Below are 24,521 nucleotides of genomic sequence, written 5' to 3'. Positions count from 1 at the left end.
TGTCCTGAGTTCTGCTGGTCACACCTGATACTGAGACATCAGGAGAGCAGGGCTGGGGAAGTAGCTCATGTCCAGTGAAGTATGTGCCAAGAATGCCAGAAGAAAGAAGGGTGAGCAAGTGAAGGCACTTGGAGCCATGCCTGCTGACCTGAAGTCAATCCTTAAATCCAGATGCTAGGAGAGAACCAACTCCCTCAAGTGTACTGTGACCTTCGCACGTATGCTATGGCATGCTTGCACTGGCCTCCTCCTCAAATAAGTAAATAAATTAATGCAAAATTTTAAATGGCAAGAAAGAAGAAATACTCATTTAATCTTTTTTTAGTACATAACCCCTCTTGAGTTTTTTTGTTTGTTTGTTTAAATTTGTTGTTAATTTTTCTCACTCTGTTCAATTCAGGGTGACATTCTGCTCCAGGGGAGTTCATATCTGTACCTAACCCTGTAGACATCTACCCCATAGACAGAATTGAGAAAATTGCTTAACTTGCTGCTGCCATTTCTTCTTTCCTTTTTTTTTTTGTTTTGTTTTTAAGGATACGGTGTCACCACACAATTATGGCTGGTTTTGAATTTGTTGTTCATTTTCTTGTCTCATCCTCCTGAGGCATGCATTATCACACCTGGCTCCAAATTCTGCTATTATAATATGGGTTGATATTTTTTGTTGTTGTAGTTTTGATTTTGGGTGATTAGGAAAGTCTAACCAAGTTTATCGTGAGCTATGCAAGTTTTAGCTGTTACCACTAAGCCCTTGGCACTTTTGTTTTAAACCTCATTCATTCATTCATTTCTCTCTCTCTCTCTCTCTCTCTCTCTCTCTCTCTCTCTCTCTTGTGTGTATGTGTGTGTCTACACTCAGTAGTGGAGTTTTCTTTCTGTCATGTTGGGTTTCAGGATTAAATTCAGGTTAGCAGCTGGGTGGTGGTGGTGCACATCTTTAATCTCAGCTCTTAGGAGGCTGTGGCAGGTGGATCTCTGTACTTGGGAGGTAGAGGCAGAATGATCTCTGTGAGTTTGAAGGCAGCCTGGTCTACAGAGCTAGTTCTAGGACAGGTAGGGCTACATAGAGAGACTGTCTCCAAAAAAAAAAAAAAAAAAAAAAAAAAGCCAGGCAGTGGTGGTGCACGCCTTTAATCCCAGTACTCGGGAAGCAGAGGCAGGTGGATCTCTGTGAGTTCGAGACCAGCTTGGTCTACCAGAGCACGTTCCAGGACAATCTCCAAATTCACAGAGAAACCCTGTCTCAAAAAAACCTAACAAACACAAACAGACAAGGTTTAAACAGGCTTATCAACTGAAACATTTTGATATAGAAATTTATAGGTTGACTACTTCAGATTCAGACTTAAAAAATTCACTTAAAAAAACATGTATGGAGTTGGGAGAAGTGGTTCTGAAGTTAAGAGTGCTTTTAGAAGATCTGAGTCTGGTTCCCAGCACCCGTGTTGGGTGGCTCACAAACACCTGTAACTCTAGCTCCAGTGAACCAGATGCCCTCTTCTGACCTCTACGGGTACCAGCACACATGTGCACAGACCTTCACACAGACACATTCATTTACACTTAATTCAACATCTTTTAAAAGATCTTTTAGGAGAAAAATCTACTAGTGCTGGAGCTGGAGAGACAGCTTAGCAGTTAAAAGCACTTGCTACTTTTTCAAAGGACCCACATCAGAAGGGCCACAAGTGCTGGTAACTCCAGCTCCAGAGTATTCAATACCTTCTTCAGGTCTCCATGGGTACCTGCATGCAAAACAAACATACATACATACATACATACATACATACATACATACATACACACACACACACACACACACACGGCAAAAAGATTTTTAATTCCAGCAATAATAGCCTGTGCCTGAACCTGTGACCTGGCAGTCTTTTAGAAATTTGGAATTTGGAGTGTGATATGTGTGGGGTAATATATACATACATACACACATACATACATACATACATATATATCACGTGTTGTAATGGAAAAAGTCTCCATTTCTGTGATTTACCTTTACCCTTTTAGTTGGTGTCTTTTGAGAAATAGAAGTTCTATTTCTTAGCAAAATTTAGTTATAAAGTATTTTCCTTTTACAATTACTGCTTATTATCATTCCTTCCCAGTTGTCTCAGTGCTATCTTCTAGTAATTGATTATTCTTCTGATGCCAGGTTTTTTTGTTTTGTTTTGTTTTGTTTTCTAATTCAAATTAGAAACAAGCCTGCTTCACACATCAATCCCTTCTCCCTCTCCCTCCCCTCCCCCCAAGTCCCCATCAGTTCCCCACCTCATCCCCCCTCTACTCCCCAGGGAGGATAAGGCCCTCCATGGAGGTTCTCCCAAAGTCTGTCATATCATCCTGGGCAGGGCTTAGGCTTTGGAATGGGCTCCCAAAGTCCCTTCTTACGCCAGGGATAAATAGTGATCCACTGCCAGGGGCCCCATAGAGTGCGGAGACCTCTCATTGACATCCACATTCAGGGGTCTGGATCAGTTTTGTGCTGGCCTCCCAAACATCAGTCGGGTCCATGTGCTCCCCCTTGTTCAGGCCAGCTGTTTCTGTGGGTTCCACCAGCCTGGTCCCTACCCCTTTGATCTTCATTCCTCCTTCTCTCCAACTGGGTTCCAGAGTTCAAGTTCGGTGTATAGCTGTGGGTGTCTGCCTCTGCTTCCATCAGCCACTGGATGAGGGCTCAAGGATGGCAAATAAAGCAGTCAGCAGTCTCATTATAGGGGAAGGGCATTTAGGGTAGCCTCTCCACCATTGCCTAGATTGTCGTTTGGTTTCATCCTTGTAGATCTCTGGAAATTTCCCTAGTGCCAGATCTTTCCTTGGACCTATAATGACCCCCTCTGTTATGGTATCTCTAATCTTCCTCTCCTCTATTCTTCCCCGTCTCAACCTTTCTGCTCTTCCATTTCCTCCTCTCCCCTCCTCTTCTCCCCCTCTCATTCTGCCAGCTCCCTCTCCCCTACTACTCTCATGCTCCCAATTAGCTCATGAGATCCTGCCCCTTCCCATTCTCGAGAGTCCATGCATTTTTCTCTAAGAAATTCCTTCTTATTTCCTAGTTCCTTTGGTGATGTACATTGTAGGCTAGCAATCCTTTGCTCTATGTCTAAAATTCATATATGAGTGAGTACATACCATGTTTGTGTTTTTGTGACTAGGTTACCTAACTCAGAATGGTTTCTTCTAGTTCCATCCATTTGCCTGTGAATTTCAAGATTCCATTGCTTTTTTTCCACGGAGTAGTACTCCTTTGTGTAAATGTATCACATTTTCTCTATCCAGTCTTCATTTGAGGGGCATCTAGGTTGCTTCCAAGTTCTGGCTATTACAAACAATGCTGCTATGAACATGGTTGAACATATGTCCTTGTTGTATGATTGCTCATCTTTTGGGTGTATGTCCAAGAGAGGAATTGCTGGATCTTGAGGTAGACTGATTCCCATTTTCCTGAGAAATTGCCATACTGATTTCCAAAGTGGTCTTACAAGTTTGCACTCCCACCAGCAATGGAGGAGTGTTTCTTTTTCTCCACATCCTCTCCAGCATAGACTTTCACTGGTGTTTTTGATTTTGGCCATTCTGACAGGAGTAAGATGGTATCTCAGAATTGTTTTGATTTGCATTTCCCTGATGGCTAAGGATTTTGAGCACTTTCTTAAGTGTCTTTCAGCCATTTTAAATTCCTCTGTTGAGAATTCTCTATTTAGTTCTGCACTCCACTTTTTAATTTCATTGATTAGTGTTTTGGTGGCTAGCTTCTTGATTTCATTGTACTTTTTGGATACAGCCCTCTGTCAGATGTGGGGTTGGTGAAGATCTTTTCCCATTCTGTGGGCTGATGTTTTGTCTTACTGTGTCCTTTGCCTTACAGAAGCTTCTCAGTTTCAGGAGGTCCCATTTATTAATTGTAGATCTCAGTGTCTGTGCTACTGGTGTTATGTTCAGGAAGCGGTCTCCTGTACCAATTCATTCAAGAGTATCTCCCACTTTTTCTTCTAGAAGGTTCAGTGTGGCTGGATTTATGTTGAGGTCATTGATCCATTTGGACTTAAGTTTTGTGCTTGGTGATAGATAGGATCTATCTACAATCTTCTGCATGTCCAAATGCAGTTGTGCCAGCACCATTTGCTGAACATGATTTCTTTTTTCCATTGTATACATTTAGCTTCTTTGTCAAAAATCAGGTGTTCATAGGTGTGTGGGTTAATATCAGGGCTTTCAATTTGATTCCATTGGTCTATCTGTCTACTTTTGTGTCAATACCAAGCTGTTTTCAGGGCTATGGCTCTATAATAGAGCTTGAAGTCAGGGATGGTGATGCCTCCAGAAGTTCTTTTATTGTACAGTTGTGTTTTGGCTATCCTGGGTTTTTTGTTTTTCCATATAAAGTGAGTATTGTTCTTTCAATTTCTGTGAAGAACTGTGTTGGGATTTTGATGGGGATTGCATTGAATCAGTAGATTGCTTTTGGCAAGATTGCCATTTTTACTCTGTATATCCTACCTATCCAAGAGCATGGGAGATCTTTCCATTTTCTGGCATATTCTTTAATTTCTTTCTTTAAAGATGCAAAGTTCTTACTGTACAAGGTCTTTCACTTTTTTGGTTATCATTACCCCAAGATATTTTATATTGTTTGTGGATACTGTGAATGGTGATGTTTCTCTGATTTCTTTCTCATTGCATTTATCATCTGTATATAGTAGGGCTACTGATTTTTTTGAGTTAATTTTGTATCCTGCTACTTTGCTGAAGGTGTTTATCAGCTGTAGGAGTTCCCTGATAGAGTTTTTCTGGTCCATTATGTAGACTATCATATCATCTGCAAATCGTGAAAGTTTGACTTTTTCCTTTCCAATTTGTATCCCCTTGATCTCCTTTTCTTATCTTACTGCTCTAGCTAGAACTTCAAGTACAATATTGAAGAAAGATGGAGAGAGTGAACAGCCTTGTCTTGCTCCTGATTTTTAGAGGAATCGTGTTGAGTTTCTCTCCATTTAGTTTGATGTTGGCTGTTGGTTTGCTGTATATTGCTTTTTATTGTGTTTAGATATGTTCCTGTTATTCCTGTTTCTCTCCAATATATTTATCAGGAAGGGATGTTGGATTTTGTCAAAGGCTTTTTCAGCATCTAGTGAGATGATCATGTGGTTTTTCTTTCTCAGTTTGTTTATATGGTGGATTACATTGCTGGATTTTCGTATGTTGAACCATCCCTGCATCCCTGGGATGAAGTCTACTTAATCATGATGGATGATTTTTCTGATGTGTTCTTGGATTCGATTCGCCAATATTTTGCTGAGTATTTTTGCATCAATGTTCATGAGGGATATTGGTCTGTAGTTCTCTTTTTTAGTTGTATCTTTGTGTGACGTGGGTATCAACTCACAAAAAGAGTTTGGCAATGTCCCTTTTGCTTCTATTGTGTGGAACAATCTGAGGAGTACTGGTATTAGCTCTTATTTGAATTTCTGGTAGAATTCTGCAGTGAAGCCATCTGGCCCTGTGCTTTTTTTTGGTTGGAGACTTCTGATGACAGCTTTTATTTCATTAGGGGTTATTGGTTGATTTAAACTGCTTATTTGTTATTGTCCATTTCCTTAGATTTTCGAATTTTGTGGAGTACAGGTTTTCAAAGTATGACCTGATGATTCTCTGGATTTCCTCAGTGTCTGTTGTTATATACTTATTTTCATTTCTGATTTTGTCAATTAGCATGCTCTCTCTCTGCTTTTTGGTTAATTTGGATAGAGTTTGTCTATCTTGTTGATCTTCTCAAAGAACCAACTCTTTGTTTCATTGAGTCTTTGTAATGTTTTCCTAGTTTTATTGATTTCAGCCCTCAGTTTGATTGTTTCTTGGTGTCTACTCCTCCATGGTGAATTTACTTCTTTTTGTTCTAAAGCTTTCAGTTGTTCTGTCAATTCTCTAGTGTGACTATTCTCTAGTTTCTGGATGTGTGCACTTAGTGCTATGAACTTTCCTCTTAGCACTGCTTTCAAAGTGTCCCATAAGTTTGGGTATGTTGTGTCTTCGTTCTCATTAAATTCTAGGAAGTCTTTAATTTCTTTTTTATTTCTTCCTTGACCCAGGAATGGTGCAATTGGGTGTCACTCAATTTCCATGAGTTTGTAGGGTTTTCTGCAGTTTGTGTTGCTGTTGAATTCTAACTTTGAAGCATGGTGGTCTGATAAGATACAATTTTTTTGTATCTGTGGAGGTTTGCTATGTTGCCAAGTATGTGGTCAGTTTTAGAGAAGGTTCCATGTGGTGATGAGAAGAAGGTATATTCTTTTGTGTTTGGATGGAATATTCTATAGATGTCTGTTAATCCCAATTGGGTCATAACTTCTGTTAGATCCTTTGTTTTTATGTTAAGTTTCTGTCTGGTGGTCCTGTCTAGTGGTGAGAGCAAGGTGTTGAAGTTTCCTACTGTAAGAGTGTGGGGTTTTATGTGTGGTTTGAGCTTTAGTAATGTTTCTTTTACAAATGTGGGTGCCTTCTTATTTGGTGCAAAGATGTTCAGGATTGAGACTTCATCTTGATGGACTTTTCCTGTGATAAGTATGAAATGCCCTTCATCTCTTTTTTTTTTTTTTTTTTGGTTTTTCGAGATAGGGTTTCTCTGTGTAGCTTTGGAGCCTATCCTGGCACTCGCTCTGGAGACCAGGCTGGCCTCGAACTCACAGAGATCCGCCTGCCTCGGCCTCCCAAGGGCTGGAATTAAAGGCGTGCGCCACTCTTCATCTCTTTTGATTGATTTTAGTTTGAAGTCTAATTTGCTAGATATTACAATTTCTATAACAGCTTGTTTTTTGGGTCCATTTGATTGGAAAATCTTTTCCCAACCCTTTAGACTGAGGTAACACCTGTCTTTGAAGTTGAGGTGTGTTTCTTGTATACAGCAAAAAGATGGATTCTGTCCTCGTATCCATTCTGTTAGCCTGTATCATTTTATAGGCAGGTTAAGACCATTGACATTGAGGGATATTAATGTCCATTGATTGTTGGTTCTTGTTTGTTTTGGATTTATTGTTGGTGGTGTCATTGTGTGTGGATTTTGCCCTCCATTTTCTTTAAGTGTTTGGTAAAGTGGGATTATCTATTTCCTACGTTTTTGTGAGTGTAATTATCTTCGTTGGGTTGGAGTTTTCCTTCCAGTAATTTCTGTAGGGCTGCATTTGTGGATATGTATTGCTTAAATCTGTTTTTTTTCATGGAATATCTTGTTTTCTCCATCTATAGTGATTGAAAGCTTTGCTGGGTACAGTAGTCTGGGTTGGCATCCATGTTCCCTTAGTGTTTGTAGGACATCTATCTAGGACCTTCTGGCTTTCAAATTTTCCATTGAGAAGTCTGGTGTGATTCTGATTGGTCTGCCTTTATATGTTATTTGGTCTTCTTCCTTTGCTGCTCTTAATATTTTCTCTTTATTCTGTAGGTTTGGTACTTTATTATGTGGCGAGGGAACTTCTTTTTGTGGTCTAGTCTATTTGGTGTCCTGTAAGCTTCTTGTACTTTCATAGGCAAATCCTTCTGTAGGTTGGGGAAGTTTTCTTCTTTGATTTTGTTGAATATGTTTTCTGTACCTTTGAGCTGTATGTCTTCACCTTCTTCTATACCTATTATTCGTAGGTTTGGCCTTTTCACGGTGTCCCATATTTCCTGTATATTTTGTGTGAGGGGTTTGTTGGAATTGAGATTTTCTTTGGTAGATGACTATATATCCTGTAGCATGTCTTCAACAACTGAAATTCCCTCTTCCATCTCTTGTATTCTATTGGTTATACTTGCATCCTTAGTTCCTGATTGCTTATCCAGCCTTTCTATTTCAAGCATCCCCTCATTCTGTGTTTTCTTTCTTATTTCTATTTCAGCTTTCATGCCTTGAACTCTTTTGTTTCCTTCACTTGTTGTTTTTTTTCTTGGCTTTCTTTAGATTTTTTAAGAGACTTGACTTGTTCTTGAAATTTTTTTGTTTGTTTTTTCTTCTATTCCTTTAAGAGATTTTTCTCGTTTCCTCTTTAAGGGACTTTGTCGTCTTCATAAAGTAGTTTTTAAGGTCTGCCTCTTCTTCTGTGTTGTGCTTTTCGGATCTTGCTGGTGTGGCGTCCCTAGATTCTGGTGGTGTCATATTGGTCTTTCTGTTGTTGAGTGTGTTCTTATTCTGTCCTCTTCCCATGTCTTCTTCCAGTGGGTGCAGGTAGGGTCTCTCTATATCCTTTTGTCACCCGGTGGTGTACGTGGGCCAAGACTTCAGTGTCTGCAGCTCTGGATGGTCTTGCCTCCCATGGTATTCTCCCTCAGCAGAAGTCAGGGCTTAGCAAAGGTCAAGGCAGTGGAGGGGGAAGGAAGAGTGAGGTGTTTTCGGACTCAGGGAGATCCTTCCTGTCTGGGAGGGTCCACTCTATTCCAGGTTCAGACTCAAAGAGATCTGTGGGGTGATGGCAGGAGTCGGACAGGAGTTGGACAGGAGTTGGACAGGAGTTGGACAGGAGTTGGACGGGTGCAGAGGGGACACTCACCTCAGCAGAGTTCAAGGCAGCGGAGTGGGAAACTGATGCCAGGCTTTAACCAGGGCCTCACACATGTTAGGCAAAAGCTGTACCAGCAAGCTACTACTCTAATCCCCAGTTGATTGAGTTGGGATCTGTATTGGCTTTCTGAATCATTGTATTCAAATAAGGTTATATTCTGAAATACTGTGCAAAAAGGCCTCAGCGTGTAAAGTTCCTGGAGGTAAAAGGGAATGGTACAATTCAAACATAACAGAATTCTATAAGGTGTACATAGTACTGTGGGTTGTGTAACTCTTAAGCCTTTTGCTTTATGACACACGCTTCTTATTTCTGAGGTTCTGTTTAGGTTTTTTCACACGGTGAATACTGATTAGATTTTTAAATGTCAGTGATGTTCAAGTCATTAAGGTGAACTTATTACATAAAGATAATATAAGCTACGTCCATTTTAAATTTTTAAAAATTCTTTGACAATTTCATACATGTATATAATGAATTTCATTCTTATTCCCATTACTCAATCTCTTCTCCTTCTAATGCTGAAACTTCTTCTAAAAAGTTTTCCTACTTTCTATTTCAGTTTTGCAATACAAGGTTTCTCTGTGTAACTACTGTGGTTGTCCTGGAACTCATTCTGTAGACCAGGCTGGCCTCAAATTCACAGAGCTCCACCTGCCTCTGCCTCCCGAGAGCTGGGATTAAAGGCATGCGCCACCATCGCCTGGCAAGTTTTCCTACTTTCATGTCCTGTTTTGTGTGTGAGCAACTGAGTTTAAATTAATGTTGTCTGTATGAGCATGGCTTGGAAGCTGAGCATAGGCAACTTCTTAGCTATACAACTGAATAAAGTGATATTTTCTCCCTCAACAACTTTGACTGTCAATAGTCCCTCTGAGAGGGGCTTCAAATGATGAAATGCTAATGAGCTCAATCTGTGCAGACTGGTAACCACAGTTGCAAATAAAATATATATTTTATTTTTTAAAATTTGAATTTATTCCATGTGTGTGGGTGAGCACATGTGCACAAGCCTGTATGCAGGCCAGCCAACCTGTGGATGTTGTCCTCTTCCTCCAGTCAGGTGGAACATGGGATTGAAGTCGCATGTTAATGGTTCCCAAGACAACCTCCGCTACCATCTGAGCTGTCATGCTGGCTTATATATTTTATCATTAAGAAAAACACCAATATAAGCCACAATAATGGGCCTTTTGTGACCCTTCTAGGGAAAGAACCACGGTTCTTTATGTCATCTACCACCTGTTAATGATCTGCCTTATTGTGGAGTTCTATATAAAACAGAAAAATAGGATTGGGAAGTTTGTTCAGTTTGATCATGTTTTGTCTAGTAAGACTTTCTCTTTATATAGCGAAGGGAAGAAAGTAGGGTCACTTGTCATAAAGGAAGTATGCTGAACTGACTTGGGAGTTATGTACTTGTTCTGAGTCCAAAGAGAACTGGCAGGTGCTGGGATAGAGTTCCTTTGAAGCAAAAGCAAACAAGAGAGTTCCTTGTATTGAAAATGGACCCATTTACTTAGAAACTGTGAAAAATTCTTTGTTTTTAATCTAGTGTTTTCTTGCATGCAAATGCTTTATCACTGAGCTACACCCCCAGGCCATATGACTTTCTCATACTGATTTTGCCAGTATATAGGCCCTTAAATTTGAAAATTATGTCATATGTGAGTAAAATCTAGAATATTACTAAATATCTGTTAACCTTTCTTTTTTTTTTAATTCCTGTTTCTTAATAGATTGTCTGAGTTCCCACACTTTCGAAATAACCATAAAGCTGTAAGAACAAAAGATTCAAGATCCAGATCACCCCATTTGGATGATTGTTCAAAGGCTGATCACAGAGTTAAAAGTGATGTTCATAAAGATGTACATCCTACCACTTTACAGCCAAACGTGGAAGAGGAAGGAAAATCAAATTCTGAAGCACAGAATCCTTTACACTTGTCTACTGGTGTTGAAAAACATTGTACTAACAATGTCTGGTCACGTTCTCATCACCAGGTTGGCGAAGGCAAAACAAATGAGGATAATCGAAGAGTGAAGAATGGCATTAGACATAGCCATTGTAGCAGAGGAACTGACAGACCACAGAAAGATTTGAATACCAGCTGTAGTGACAGTGAACCAAGGGACAAAGAGGCTAATTCCAGACTACAAGGAAACCCTGAGAAACGTGGAAGCAGTGAAGGAAAGGCTGAGAGCAAAAGTTCAGAGATTAAAAGTAGCACTGGTTTGGGATATAAAAGTGAGCGCAGTGCCTCTTCTTGGGAAAAAGAGACTTCTAGAGAAAGGTCACACACTCGAGTGGAATCTCAAAATGACAAAAATCTAGACAGACAAAATGAGAGATTACACAATATGCACAGAAAAGAGCTTCAGTCTCAGGACAAAGCAGAAAGAAAAGGTGATGTGAAGTTTAAACCAGGAGAGGACCAGGGGCACCGGGGACGAGTGGAGCGGGCGTTGCCCCCTCATTCCAAGAATGACACGAAATATGGCTTTAGTAAATATCATCCAGAAGAGAGGAGGGGAAGAGAAGATTGTAAAAGAGATAGAGGGATGAGCAGTCATGGCTTTCAAGATAGAAGATGTTCTTCTTCTCTTTCGAGCAACAGAAGTAGCAAATACATGCACTCCAAGGAAGCCAGTGTTTCACACCAGTGGGAAAATACATCTTTCAAAGCAGAAAGACATAGGACTGAGGACAGGAGGAAAAGAGAACGAGAAAAAGAAGAAAGTAGGCACGTGAAAAATGACAAAAAATCACCTACAGAATATTTGCAAAGGACTAATAAAGAAGCTAAGAAAAGCACTACTGATTTAAAGAGACAGACTGAGCCAAAAAATGGTAAAGGTGAAGTTTCTAATGATGAGGTTTCTAAAGGAACAGGCAATAAAGAATGTACAAGGAAAGTTGAGAGAGGACCAAATGAAGTAAAAAGCAAAGACTTAAAGTTAAGTTTCATGGAAAAATTGAACTTAACTCTTTCTCCTGCTAAAAAGCAGCCTGTTTGTCAAGATAACCAGCATCAAATAACTGGTGTTCCCAAGCCTAATGGCATGTGTGACTCACAATCCTCAGAGAAGACTGAAACAGTGGCATGTCTTCCCTCTGTCAGTAAACTTAGTACAGAGGAAACCAAGTCAGAGTTACCAAAGGAGGCTCTTCCAGCAACATCTGAACTCAGGATCAGCACTGCAGAAAACAAAATGAAGGAAGAAAATAGATTGTTAGTGAAATCTGTTGAGAACACTGTGCCTTGTGAAATGCTTGTTTGTGACACGGAAATTTCCTTCCCAGCCTCTGCAGAGATAGAACAAACAAGACCCTTGCTTCCATCAATGGAAGGGGAAGAGGCGGGTGGTGGTGCAAGGGCCTCAGCTTCTGTGGTGATTGACATATTACCAGGACATGCTTCTGAAGACTTAGGCCGAGAATTGAAGACCATAGGACATAATGATTTGGATTCTTGTGATATTTCTGAAGGTGTAAAAATGAAGGTGGTTCTTTCACCAAAAGCAGCTGTAGCCAGTGAGAGCCTTCTGCAACCTTTGGTTGAAGAATCTGGCATTACACTAGTAAACTGTTTGGGAGACAATAATCCTAAACTTGAATCTTCTCTTGAAGATATACCTATGGTTGAGAATAAACCTTGTCCTTTGGATCCTTGTTTACCTAAAGAGACTTTTGTACCTTCACCACAGAAGACTGAGTTGATGGACCACAAAATAGAAACTGGAGAATCAAATTCAATATATCAAGATGATGATAACTCCGTTTTAAGCATTGACTTTAATCATCTGAGACCTATTCCAGAAGCCATCAGCCCTTTGAATAGTCCAGTGAGACCGGTAGCAAAAGTTCTTAGCATGGAGACCCCTTGTGTAACTTCACAGTATGATAACAGTCATAAAGGTAATAGTTTATATTATTTTCTATAAGTTGTCCTTTTGCCACAGTGTAAACTATATAAACAAAATAGGTGCTTTGGGGATTTACAAAAACTATTCACTTATATTGTGTGATTGTGTGTATGTGTAAGGGGTTTATGTGTGCCGAGGAATGCTTGTGGAGATCAGAGGATGACAATCATAGCATTGGTATTCTAGTGCACCTTTACATGGGGTTTAAGGACTGAACTAAGACCATCAAGCTTTTGTGGCAAGCACCTTTATCTTAGACTTTCCCCAATTTCTAGATTTCTGTGCATGTATAAATGCCTGCATGTGTGTATATGTGCCAAGTTTGTGCTTGGTGACTGTTGGGGCCAGAAGAGGGCACTGGATCTCCTGGAACTGAAGTTAGAGGCAGCCATGAGTTGCCATATGGGTGCTAAGAAATAAATCCGGTCCTCTTCAAGATCATTAAGTTTCCTTAACCACCAAGCCACCTCTCCAGCTCATGAGCCATCTTTTTTGATAAAAAATAAAATTATTCAAATATTAATTAGTGTACACTGAGGGGTTGGAAAAGTGGCTTAGCTGTTAAGAGCACAGGTTGCTCTTGTAGAGGACCTAAGTTCAATACCCAGCACTCACATGGTAGCTCACAACTGTCTCTAATTTCAGTTCCAGTGGATCCAACACTTTGACACAGACATACATGTAGGCAAAACACCAATGCACAAAAGTAAATAAGCTTAAATAAATAAATTGAAAATAGAAGTGTATAGTAAGCCTTTAATATAAATTTAAACAAATTATTATTATTATTATTATTATTATTATTATTATTATTTTGGTTTTTCGAGACAGGGTTTCTCTGTGGCTTTGGAGACTGCCCTGGAACTAGCTCTTGTAGACTGGGCTGGTCTTGAACTCAGAGACCTGCCTGCCTCTGCCTCCAGAAATAAAAGGCCAGTGGAAATGTTTATTAAGCATTAACATTTTGCCTTAAAAGTGGAAAAATTTGGGTGGTGGTGGTGGCACACACCTTTGATGTAGCACTCAGGAGGCAAAGGTAGGTGGATCTCTGTGAATTCAAAGCCAGCCTGGTCTAGAGAGTGAGTTCCAGGACTGCCAGATCTACACATTTTCTTGGGAAAAAGTGTGTATTAAAATAATACTTTGTTGTGTTTAAGATGCAAATTTCAAATGACTAAGACTTGGTGGTCATGTAATTTTAATATATTCTTCACAGATGAGTTTCCCTCCAATTCAACTCATTCTACCTTCAAGAATCTGTCTGATCTAAATAAAGAAAATAAAAAACCAGTTCCCAAATTTGACAAATGTTCAGAAGCAGACTCTCGTAAGAATGTATCCTTAGATGAATTAGAAGACGGTGAGATTAGAAGTGATGATGAAAAGTCTGTAGCACAGAAACACTTGGAAAAGAGTGCAAGACCTAGAACTTCTGCTGAGGTGCAGTTGGGTAAAAGCAGCCCAGGAAACAGGAGGAGCACTGCACATGTACATAAGGACCACAAACGGACTGTTGTAAAACTCTCTCAGGACAGCATCACATCTGGTAAAAGACCAAATGAATCTAGGTCCTCAGGCACTGAAAGAAAAAGTAAAACAGTGAGTGTCTCCAGCTTGGAAAAGATCCTTCCACTTATTCTTGTACCCTCTTCTGTATGGGATGTTATGCATATGTTATGGATGCTAGGAAAACATGTAAGGAAAAGTTACATGAAATTCAAGATGAAATTTTCATTAAGACAATTTCATAGAATTATTGAGTCAGCAATTTCGACTTTCACATCCCTAATTAAATACCTTGACTTGTCCAAGATCTGTAAATCAGTAAGTACTGTACAAAAGAGTCTTTGTGAGGTTATAGAATCTAACCTTAAACAGGTGAAGAAGAATGGAATAGTCGACCGCTTATTTGAACAGCAACAACCAGATATGAAAAGAAAATTGTGGAAGTTTGTAGATGAACAACTTGATTATTTGTTTGAAAAGCTTAAGAAAATCTTAGTAAAGTTTTGTGATTCTGTAAACTTTGGAAGTGACAATAGTGAAGGAAAACTTGGAAAAAAATATAAACAGAGAACCCAACATTCAAATTGTCATAAGGGGAATATAATTAACAGCAAAGAAATACAGAGAGAAAAAGTGCTAAAATCAGAAAATACTGTGAATTTTAAATCTTCACTGAGATGTGAAAATTTTGAAGAAAAACATCAAGACCAAAATAATACCAGTAGTAGTACAGTAAAGCATGATGTAAAAAGAAGTTTAAGCACTTGTCCTGATAACACAAAGAACTCTGAATGTAAAGAACAGTTTTTGGAAGTGAACTGCCCAAGCACCCCCAAACCAGGGAAAAATGAAGGAAATACCATGGAAGAGACACATGTGTTACAGCATGCAGGTGCTAAGCCAGAGCGGAGCTTTGAGATCCTTACTGAGCAGCAGGCATCCAGCCTTACTTTTAACTTAGTGAGTGATGCACAGATGGGTGAAATATTTAAAAGTTTGCTGCAAGGTTCTGATCTGTTGGACACTGGTGTTAATGGTACTGAAAAGACAGAGTGGGAATTAAAGACTCCAGAGAAGCAGCTGCTTGAGAGTCTCAAGTGTGAATCTGCACCAGCTTGTACAACAGAAGAGCTGGTTTCAGAAGGGGCTTCTCCATGCCCAAAGGTGATCAGTGATGATAATTGGTCTTTATTATCATCTGAGAAGGGTCCATCTCTATCTTCAGGGCTTTCACTGCCAGTTCATCCTGATGTATTAGATGAAAGTTGTATGTTTGAAGTATCTTCTAACCTAGCTTTAAGTAAAGATAGTGTATACAGCTCAGAAAAGAGTAAACCCTGCATCTCTTCCATACTCTTAGAAGATCTTGCAGTCTCTCTAACAGTACCGTCACCTCTGAAGTCAGATGGCCATTTGAGTTTCTTAAAACCTGAAGTTTTGTCAACTTCAACTCCTGAAGAAGTTATTAGTGCACATTTTAGTGAAGATGCTTTGCTTGAGGAAGAAGATGCATCTGAACAGGACATCCATCTAGCTCTGGAATCTGATAACTCAAGCAGTAAGTCAAGCTGTTCATCATGGACAAGCCGGTCTGTTGCTCCAGGCTTTCAGTACCACCCTAATCTGCCTATGCATGCTGTCATAATGGAAAAGTCCAATGATCATTTCATTGTGAAAATACGGCGTGCAGCACCATCTACCTCCCCTAGCCTTAAACATGGTATGATAGCTGAGGAGTCATTGACATCTTTGCCTAGAATTGAAAAGGAAGCTGATGTGGCAACAGAGAAAGAACCTACTCCATTTCAGAATACAGTTTTTAAGTCTGTCGAGGACTTGGACAATTGTGACAAAAATGTTGATAACAGCAAACCAACTCATGAAGAACAGAACTCTATAGTACAAACACAGGTTCCTGATATATATGAATTTCTTAAAGATGCTTCAAGTAAGGTAGGGCATTGTGATCAAGTGGTTGATGATTGTTTCAAGTTGCATGAAGTATGGGAACCAAAAGTTTCTGAGAACATTCAAGAATTGCCTTCAATGGAAAAAATCCCACTTTCAGCTGATAATCTTCCTGATACACACATAGATCTAACAAAAGATTCAGCCACTGAGACTAAAAACTTGGGGGAGCTAATGGAAGTAACAGTTTTAGATATTGACCACTTGGAATGTTCTGGAACCAACTTAGATCAAGATGCACAGCTAATTGGTAGTTCTTTACAGCCTGATACTATAGATGCTTTTATTGATTTGACACATGATACTTCAAATGAGGGTAAAAATGAAGGTAGTGAACCTGTGTTAGCTGGTGAAGGCTTGGAATGCCAGGTAATATGTATAGATGAGGATAACCCCAAAGAAGCAAAGATGGAACGGGCAAGCAGTCCTGCAGAATGCTTTGTTGAAGAAACATGTATTGATTTGACCCCAGAGTCTCCTGGCTCATGTGAAATAAAGAGACATGCTTTAAAATCAGAGCCACCATCAAATTTGAATTGCTTAGAGTTGCCTGGGACTCTGGGTAATTTTCAAAAGAAGAGAAAAAACAGTCCTGTTTTGAATCACTCTTCTCAGAAAAAACAAAGAAAGGAAACAGACTTAAACAGTAATGAAAAGACTAAGAGACTTTCTCAGAATTCTGATAGAACTGGTGATGCTCACAGAAAGCAAGCCAGCAAGAAAAGGGAATCTGCAGTAAATGACAACACATCCTTGTCACCAGAGGCCAGCCTAGGGGTGAAGGGTTCAGCAACAGCACTTGCTACTTTTCCAACAAGTCTTTCTGCAAAGAATGTTATCAAAAAGAAGGGAGAAATTATAGTTTCATGGACAAGGTAAGACTTTTCTGAAGTGTTTTAAATCAGGAAATTTTGAGAAGTGGGCACTCTAATCTCATTTCCTCAATTCTATTGCTAAATAAGGAACATGATGGATTGATTACTTTAGAAGTGGCCAAAGTGGGGCTGGAGGGATGGCTCAGTGGCTAAAATTACTTGCTAGTGCATAGTACTGGATTTTGGTTCCCAGAACCCATACAATTCCAGTTCCAAATTGAACCAATGTCTCTGTCCTCGAGAATATCTAAGCTTGCATGGAATCTCTCTCCCTCTCCCCCTCCCTCCCTCTTCCTCCCTCCCTCTCCCCTCCCTCCTCCCTCCCTCCTCCCTGCCTCCCTCTCTCCCTCCCTCCCCCCTCTCTCCTCTCTCTCTCCCTCCCTCCTTCTCTCTCTCTCTCTCTCTCTCTCTCTCTCTCTCTCTCTCTCTCTCTCTCTCTCTCTCTCTCTCTCTGTGCTGTGATTAAAGATATGAGCTACCATGTGCTGACTAATTTGCTTTTGGATTAGGCCTCACTGTAGCACATGTTGGCCGAAAACTCAGGATCTCCTTGCCTCAGTTTCTTGAGTATGAATGAAGATGATAAGTCTCCACACTGGGTTTCCTTACTTTTTTTTGTTGTTGTTGTTAACAGTTTTATTTATTTTTAAGTGCACCAGTGTTTTGTCTGTATGTATGTCTGTGTGAGGCTGTCAGACCCTCTTGAACTGGAGTTATAGACAGTTATGAGCTGCCACTGTGGTTGCTAGGAATTAACCTGGGTCCTATGTAAGAGCAACCAGTACTCTTAACTGTGGACCCAACTCTCCAGCCCTGGTTTCATTACTTATAGCTTCCCCTTTTCTATTAAAAATAATTCTTTCATTTTGTAAGGAAATTCTTAGAAACACAATTTAGAAAGGAATGACAAATGAAAGGTATGAAGCAAAAAGTAGGGGTGTATATAATTGATGTTTCTAAGCTGTTTCATAAATAGAATGTACTTTGAGTTTTATTTGCACTTTCAAAGAAAAGAACAGTGTGTGTGCTTTGGTGTGGCACATCTTTAATCCCTGCACACATGTGTAGAGTCTGGTCTGCATAGAGAATTTCAGACTAGCTAGGGCTACATAGAGAAGACCTAGTCTCAAAAATTAAAAGATTTATTTAACACCCCAACTAAGTAAGTATTTTGTAGTTTAATATATAATTTAACTTTTTAAGTTTTATTTTTTCTGTAGAGAAATAAGTTAAGTGGAAGCATAACTGAGGCAAAAATTCTCTGTTATAGTCACGAAGACCTAGTTTGTTTCTTGTCCAGGCTAAAGATCAAGGAGGAGAGACAAATTAAAAATTGGACCTTTACTAAAGAAAATTCGGGAAATAATATGAGCTCAAAGGGTAAAATAATGTATAGTTATGGATCATTGATAGCATTATTGGTTTTGGCATATGTATACTTTTACCATAGATTTTACTGAAGGTGGTCTCCTGTTGAAGGTTATGAAGAGAGTAGACTCTGTTCCCTTTCTATAACAACATAAAAAGCTAAATAACAGCCTTTCCTCCTCAGAAATGATGACCGAGAAATTTTACTGGAATGTCAGAAAAGAATGCCATCCCTGAAAACTTTTACATATTTAGCTGTCAAGCTGAATAAAAATCCAAATCAGGTAATTACTCAGATTTTACATCTTTATTAGATCAAAGATGTTACTGCCTGACTTACTTAGATTTATTAATTTCCTTACTTAGTTTGGTGCTGGGGATTTAACCAGCCACATACTGGGTAAGAACTCTACTACTGATCTATAGTCCCAGCCCAAATTTAATTTTTAACCTATCAAAACTAAGTTATTTATTGACTAACTTGCTTAAAAATATTGCTTCCTGTAGTACTGGTAAGTTTGGTGATAATATAAGAAGTGACAAAAGTGATATGTGTTCTCCCTCCATCTATATATATTATTTTCAAGGAACTAGATAGAAATGTTTCCTTATTAAGATTTAATATTGAGAATTAAAGCAAAATTTGTGTGTGAGAGGGAGAGAGAGAGAGACAGAGAGAGAAGGAAGACTGACTGAATTACTCTGACTGGGAGAATCAAGTAGCCCAGAGCAAGGATGACCTTGAGTTTTAGATCCTCCTTGCCTTCACCTCAAGATTCCCGGGATTACAGGCATGCACCACCATGCTTGTGCTGGGGATTGAACTCCAGTCTTGTACATGCTAGGCAGCATTCTCTGTCAGATGAGATATGTCCCCAGCCCTGAAGATGTTTTATTTTTCTAAACATTATTTTATCTTTATTAGCTAGGATAATTGTACTGTTGGTGTCGGTTTTATCAAAGTATTCATCAAAGCTTTGAATAAATTAATCCATTTGTAATAATTTTTCATTTTTCAGGTTTCAGAGAGGTTCCAGCAGCTGAAGAAGCTCTTTGAGAAGTCAAAATGCAGGTAGTAGTAATTCCACCACAGGAAGCTAATACTGTAAGTGTTAGTCCTGTCCTTGTGCATGTCACAACCTTAGTTGTTGGAGATCTTTATAATGGGTATGGAAAATGATTACATCAACTAATGTCTCCTCACCTGCAGGGCTGTTGTAGTGATCACCAGTGAAGGCCAGATCAGTATGGCTGGCTCTTCAGTTTAGTGGTTGCAGATAAGTCATTTACTGCTGGAATCCATTAATAAGATGTGTTTTAATTCATGAATTATCAGTAGTGCTGGGGTTCCAACTCAATGCCTTGTCCTTACCACTAAGGTATACCCAGGCCCAAAACAGTATCCTATAGATGAAGAATAAGAACCATACCATATAGCAGTGTTTCATAACTACTGAATGTATTATGAAATCTGGTCGTGTGTCTCCCCCTCCCGCCTCCTCTCAAGACAGGGTTTCATTATGTAGGGCCATCTACCCTGGGTCTAGCTGTGCAGACCAACCTGGCCTTGAACACAATGATCGGCTTCCTCTGCCTCTTGGGTTGGGGATTAAAGGTGTGTGCCATCATGCCTGGCTTCACTTTCTTTTTTTTTTTTTTAAATGTATTTGGATATTTTTGCCTGCATGTATGTATGTGTATTATGTGTGTGCCTGGTGCCAGAGGAGGCCAGAAGAGGATGCTAGATCCTCTGGAACTGGAGCTGTGGACTATCATGTGAGTTCTAGCATTCCAATATGCATCTTCTAAGAGAGCTGTCCTGGAGCTATGTAGACCAGGCTGGCCTACATCTCAGCCTTTCTCCTTGACAGGAGAGCTGGGATTAAAGATGTGCACCACCACACCTGACCTAGCAAATAATCTTAACCATGGAGCCATCTCTTCAGCCCTCAAGCCTCACATATTTTTTTTTTTAAATCTGGAAAATGTGTTCTTAAACGTAAGTCTGTTGTTATGTAACTACATGACAAGATTGACTTTAGTAAACTTTTGTACTGTTTGAAGTCATGTTTCCTCAGTTTCTGTAGTTTAAGCCATGTTTTTTGGGGTTGATAAAAGCAATAATATTTAAATTATCAACAAATTTTTTCTACAACACCTTAGCCAATTAAGTATTTTGTGTTTTTAAGATTCACTTTTATCTTTAATTATTTATGTGCTTGTGTGTCTGTGTTTGTACATGAGTGCCAGTGTCCTTGGAAATCAGAAGTGTCATAACCCCCTCGAGTTGAAGTTTTAGGTGGTTGTAAGACACCCAATGTGAGTGCTAAGAAATGAGCTTGAGTCCTCTGCAAGAGCAGTAAATGCTCTTAACTAGTGAGCCATCTCTCTAGTTCCTGTATTTTGGATTTTTATGGAAAGGAAAAAAATTATAGTATTTAATATATCATTGTATTTTTCAGTTTGCTTGTCATCAAAATTAATTGAATGCAAACATCAAATTTTAAAGCTAGACATGGTGGTATATCCCTGTGATTGTAGCACTTGGAAAGCTGAGGCAGGAGGATCAGCTCAACTTTGAGGCCACCCTGCGCTACATAGTAAGTTTAAGGCCAGCTTGGGCTACAGTATAAGACTGTCTCAAAAAACACCTCCAACAAAATTTTGAATTAAGCAAATCATACTGGGTGCTGTTAAGATGGCTCAGTAGGTAAAGGCACTTCCTGCCAAGCCTGTTGACCAGAGTTTGATCCCCATACCCACCTTGGTAGAAGGAGAAAACCAACTCTTACGTGCTGTCCTCTGAGCCTGATATATGTGCTATGGCATACATGCCCCCACCTCCTCCTGCTGCACAAGAAGTAAATGTAAAAATTTAAGAAAGAAGCCATATTTGAATATAGATCATATGCGAAGATCTTAAATATTTTTGAGTTATCAGTCTATTTCCTAGTCCATTTTTTAGTTTGAGACATCAATTTTTAGTCCCTACTATTGTCTGTTCGTCTCATGTACATGTTCTTGGAAAGCAATTGATTTGCTAGTGAGATCTTCAAAAGACACTTAATAGCTTATGAAATTAAATTTCTATGTGTAGTTTAGAAAATGACTTAATAATAATCGACAATTTGGACATCTAACTTATTCTAAAGAATCTTTAAACTCTTAAACAGTAGTATAAGGCATGCAATGGTTAAGAAATTAACCTCAGCTGGGCATGTAACTCACATCTTTAATGACAGCACTGAGGATCTTTTGAGTTCCAGGCAAGCCAAAATTGCACAATGAAATGAGACCCTGTGGTAGAGCATGAGACTTTTAATCTTAGAGTCGTGGGTTTGAGCCTCACATTGGCTGCCAAAATGTAAATGGAGTTATTAATTGGTCTAGTTAATAAAAAGCAGGAGTCAAATATAGAGGGAAATACTGAGAGATCAGAGAATGAACAAGCCATAGCATCTCAGCAGACAAGAGAGCAATTTCCTGTTTGTCTGCTTATATCGTTTCTGCCCAGCTACCTCACTTCCTGTCTGTCTGTACAGACTTCCTGACCTCTATCGTTAGCTAGTGGCAAGGTCCGTGCTGTGACCCTCAGACAGGCTTTATTTGTACAAGCAAGGTATCACCACAGACCCTATCTTTAAAAAAAAAAATTAAAACAAGGACGAAAAGGACCTCATCTGGTACCACATGCCTGCAGTCCCAACACTCATGGAAGTAAGAGACAGTAAAGTTAGGAGTTCAAGGATACATTTAGCTGTATAACAAGTTTGAGGCCAAACTAGATACATGAGACTTATCTCCAAAAAAGTTTTTTTTTTTCTAAAAAAAAAACTGTTTAGGTTAATATTCTTTGAAAATATGACTCATATTCTCTGTGAAGAGAATATAAATTTGTGGAATGATTAACTCCAGGGAACAGACAGGCACATCTAATATTCTAGCACTCAGAAGGCAGAGGCAGTAGGATTGCTACAAGTTTGAGCCCAACGTGGTTTATGTGGTGAGCTCCAGGCCATCATAAGCCAGAACCCTGTCTCAAAAAGGAAAAATAAATTTTAAATTGCTCCCCTGACTAGCATATTAGCACATGTTGTGGATTGTGGGTCATTTCATTTCATTTTTAGCTATCTTTTAGCCCCTAAACTTCAACTCTTAAAGCTTCATTGAATTCTTGGGAGCAAAAATCAGTATAATTAGCAAATTGATTTTTTTTTTTTACACCAACATTAAGGTAGCACTATGAAAATGGGCATATCAGAATACCCTCTCTAATCCCAGGGCATAATCATGCACACCTTAAATTCTTGAAGAGGCAGAGGTAGGTGTCTCTCTGTGAGTTCAAGGCCAGTCTGGTCTACAGAATGAGTTCCAGGACAGCCAGGGCTACACAGAGAAACCCAGTTTTGAAAAAAAAAAAACAAAAAACAAAAACAAAACCAATTATAATGTCAGTATTTTCTTCTATTACAGATGAGTTGCTGGATTTTACGGCGTTTCATTTATTTCTTCTACACAGAAGCTTTGATTCCTCATGTTTTAAATGAGGAAGTAGGTGGAGGTTTTGTTGACTAGATTATCATCTACATTTTTGATGACTAGATGATTATCGTGCTTGGCTTACTCAGATCAACAGTCTGATTCACTTACCTGTTATTGGTCAGAATATTTATTTTTAATCATTAAAAGTTGTTGTCAAAATGAAAGAATAAAAGCAACAGGGATGTAATACTGAAACTTAGTTTTGATATTGGATGAAATAACTTCTTTAGATTTTAAAAATAATTTTGTAGCATTTTAAATGTAATGACTTAACTTAGTTCACCTTTGTATTCATTTTTGTTTTTATAATTGCCTCTCATTTTGCAAAATTGTGAAATAATTTAAATAGTACATTGTGTATATATGTATAATTATTACATTGTAAAATATTGAGTGTATGTGTCTTTGTGTATGTATGCACATAAATGACTTTACTAGCCACGGGATTTTTTTATCTGTGTAAAACATTTTGTATAAACTTTACTTTCTGCAGCATTCATGTATAATAAAAACATGTAAAGTCCTGTTTTATTTTGGTTAGAATGCTTCTCTTATTGTGTTTAGACAATTCCTAAATAGGTAATACTCCAAGGGAAATGGGAACTAGCCGAAGTGTTTTAGGATGAGAGTGTAACTGGCTCATTTAGTATGGGTGGGTTCATTAAGTTCTGTTGCCATTGGCTGTTTTCTCACATCATGTATTGATTTGTGAACCCAGCCTCTCCTGCACATGTCCTCACAAATACAAATCAGTTAACAGAAAAATTGTCAATTTAGAGAAAACTTGATTCATCCTGGATGCCTCCTTCTAGTTTCATGAAAGTGGTGGGTAATGTAATCTAGTTCCTAGACTCCAAAGTGGTGCCTTTCCCATTGATCTTTCTCCTGAAATGTCCAAAAGGGAAGTCCTAACTTAAAAGACTGTTAGGTAGATAAAAAAACTGAAGAATGAACTGTTTTTGTAGTGTGAGAGCTTGGCCCCTTTCTTCTCTGAATAGTCAACATAAACTAGAGGCCTGGCTACAGGTTATCCTCCAATGCTTGTCCTCCCTCACCACCAGCCAGGTAAATGATGACAAAGAGATGTTACTGGTTCAAAGAAAATAAACCAAATGAAGTTAATAAATAGTAAAAGGAGAGACTTTGAGGTAAGTGATAAATAGGATAATGCTACATTTGAAATATTTTAAAAATGGGGGCTGGAGTGATCACAAGCATGTACTTACTTGTCTTAGGGTTATTATTACATTGACCAAACACCATGACCAGAGCAAACTGGGGAGGAAAGGGTTATTTCACTAACTTCCATGGAACAGTCCATCATCAAAAGCAGTTAGGACAGGGACTCAAACTGGAGGCCGGAGCTGTTGTAGAGGCCATGAGTGCTATTTACTGGCTTGCTTCTCATGTCTTCCTCAGTCTGCTTTGTGCTGGGACCACCTTAATAGGTTGGGCTGTCCAATATCAATCACCCACTAAAAAGTGCCCTAGAGTTCTACTGACAGCTGATCTCAATTAAGAGTCCTTGCTTTCAGATACTTTGGCAGGTTTCAAATTGACTTCTCTTAAAGAGGACCCAGTTAGTGGTCCCAGCACTTACACGGTTGCTCGTGAGCTGGGCGGTGGTGCACACTTTTAATCCCAAAACACAGGAGGCAGAGCCAGGCAGATCATGAGTTCACTGCCAGTCTGGCCTACAGAGTTAGTTTCAGGACAACCAAGGCTAGACAAACTGTCTCAGGAAAAACAAAAACAAAGCAAAGCAACATGACTGCTCAAGACT

At 39.1% G+C, this 24,521-nt stretch overlaps 1 protein-coding gene across 7 annotated transcripts in view; it reads left to right on the top strand.

Moving 5' to 3' along the window:
- Casp8ap2 (caspase 8 associated protein 2) overlaps positions 1-23,269 on the top strand; it is a 48,122-nt gene extending 24,853 nt beyond the window's left edge. For 4 of the 7 annotated variants that reach the window (XR_004768284.1, XR_004768283.1, XR_004768286.1 and 1 more), the window contains 6 exons: positions 10,292-12,471; positions 13,696-16,828; positions 18,381-18,480; positions 19,216-19,268; positions 20,659-20,796; positions 22,670-23,269. Coding sequence is in view for 3 of the 7 variants with exons in the window: in XM_035439942.1 (XP_035295833.1) it covers positions 10,292-12,471; positions 13,696-16,828; positions 18,381-18,480; positions 19,216-19,268; positions 22,670-22,673 (5,470 nt within the window). In the remaining 4 variants the exon portion in view is untranslated. Of the gene's footprint in view, positions 1-10,291; positions 12,472-13,695; positions 16,829-18,380; positions 18,481-19,215; positions 19,302-20,658; positions 20,797-22,669 lie in introns of those variants that run through there. The other 3 variants (XM_035439942.1, XM_035439940.1, XM_035439941.1) reach the window with 3 other exon arrangements.
- Positions 23,270-24,521: the final 1,252 nt, after the last annotated feature.

This window comes from Cricetulus griseus, chromosome 2 (genome assembly GCF_003668045.3).
Source record: "Cricetulus griseus strain 17A/GY chromosome 2, alternate assembly CriGri-PICRH-1.0, whole genome shotgun sequence".
Taxonomy (NCBI): domain Eukaryota; kingdom Metazoa; phylum Chordata; class Mammalia; order Rodentia; family Cricetidae; genus Cricetulus; species Cricetulus griseus.
Note: the sequence above shows the minus strand (reverse complement) of the source record. Positions and strands in the feature narration are given on the sequence as shown.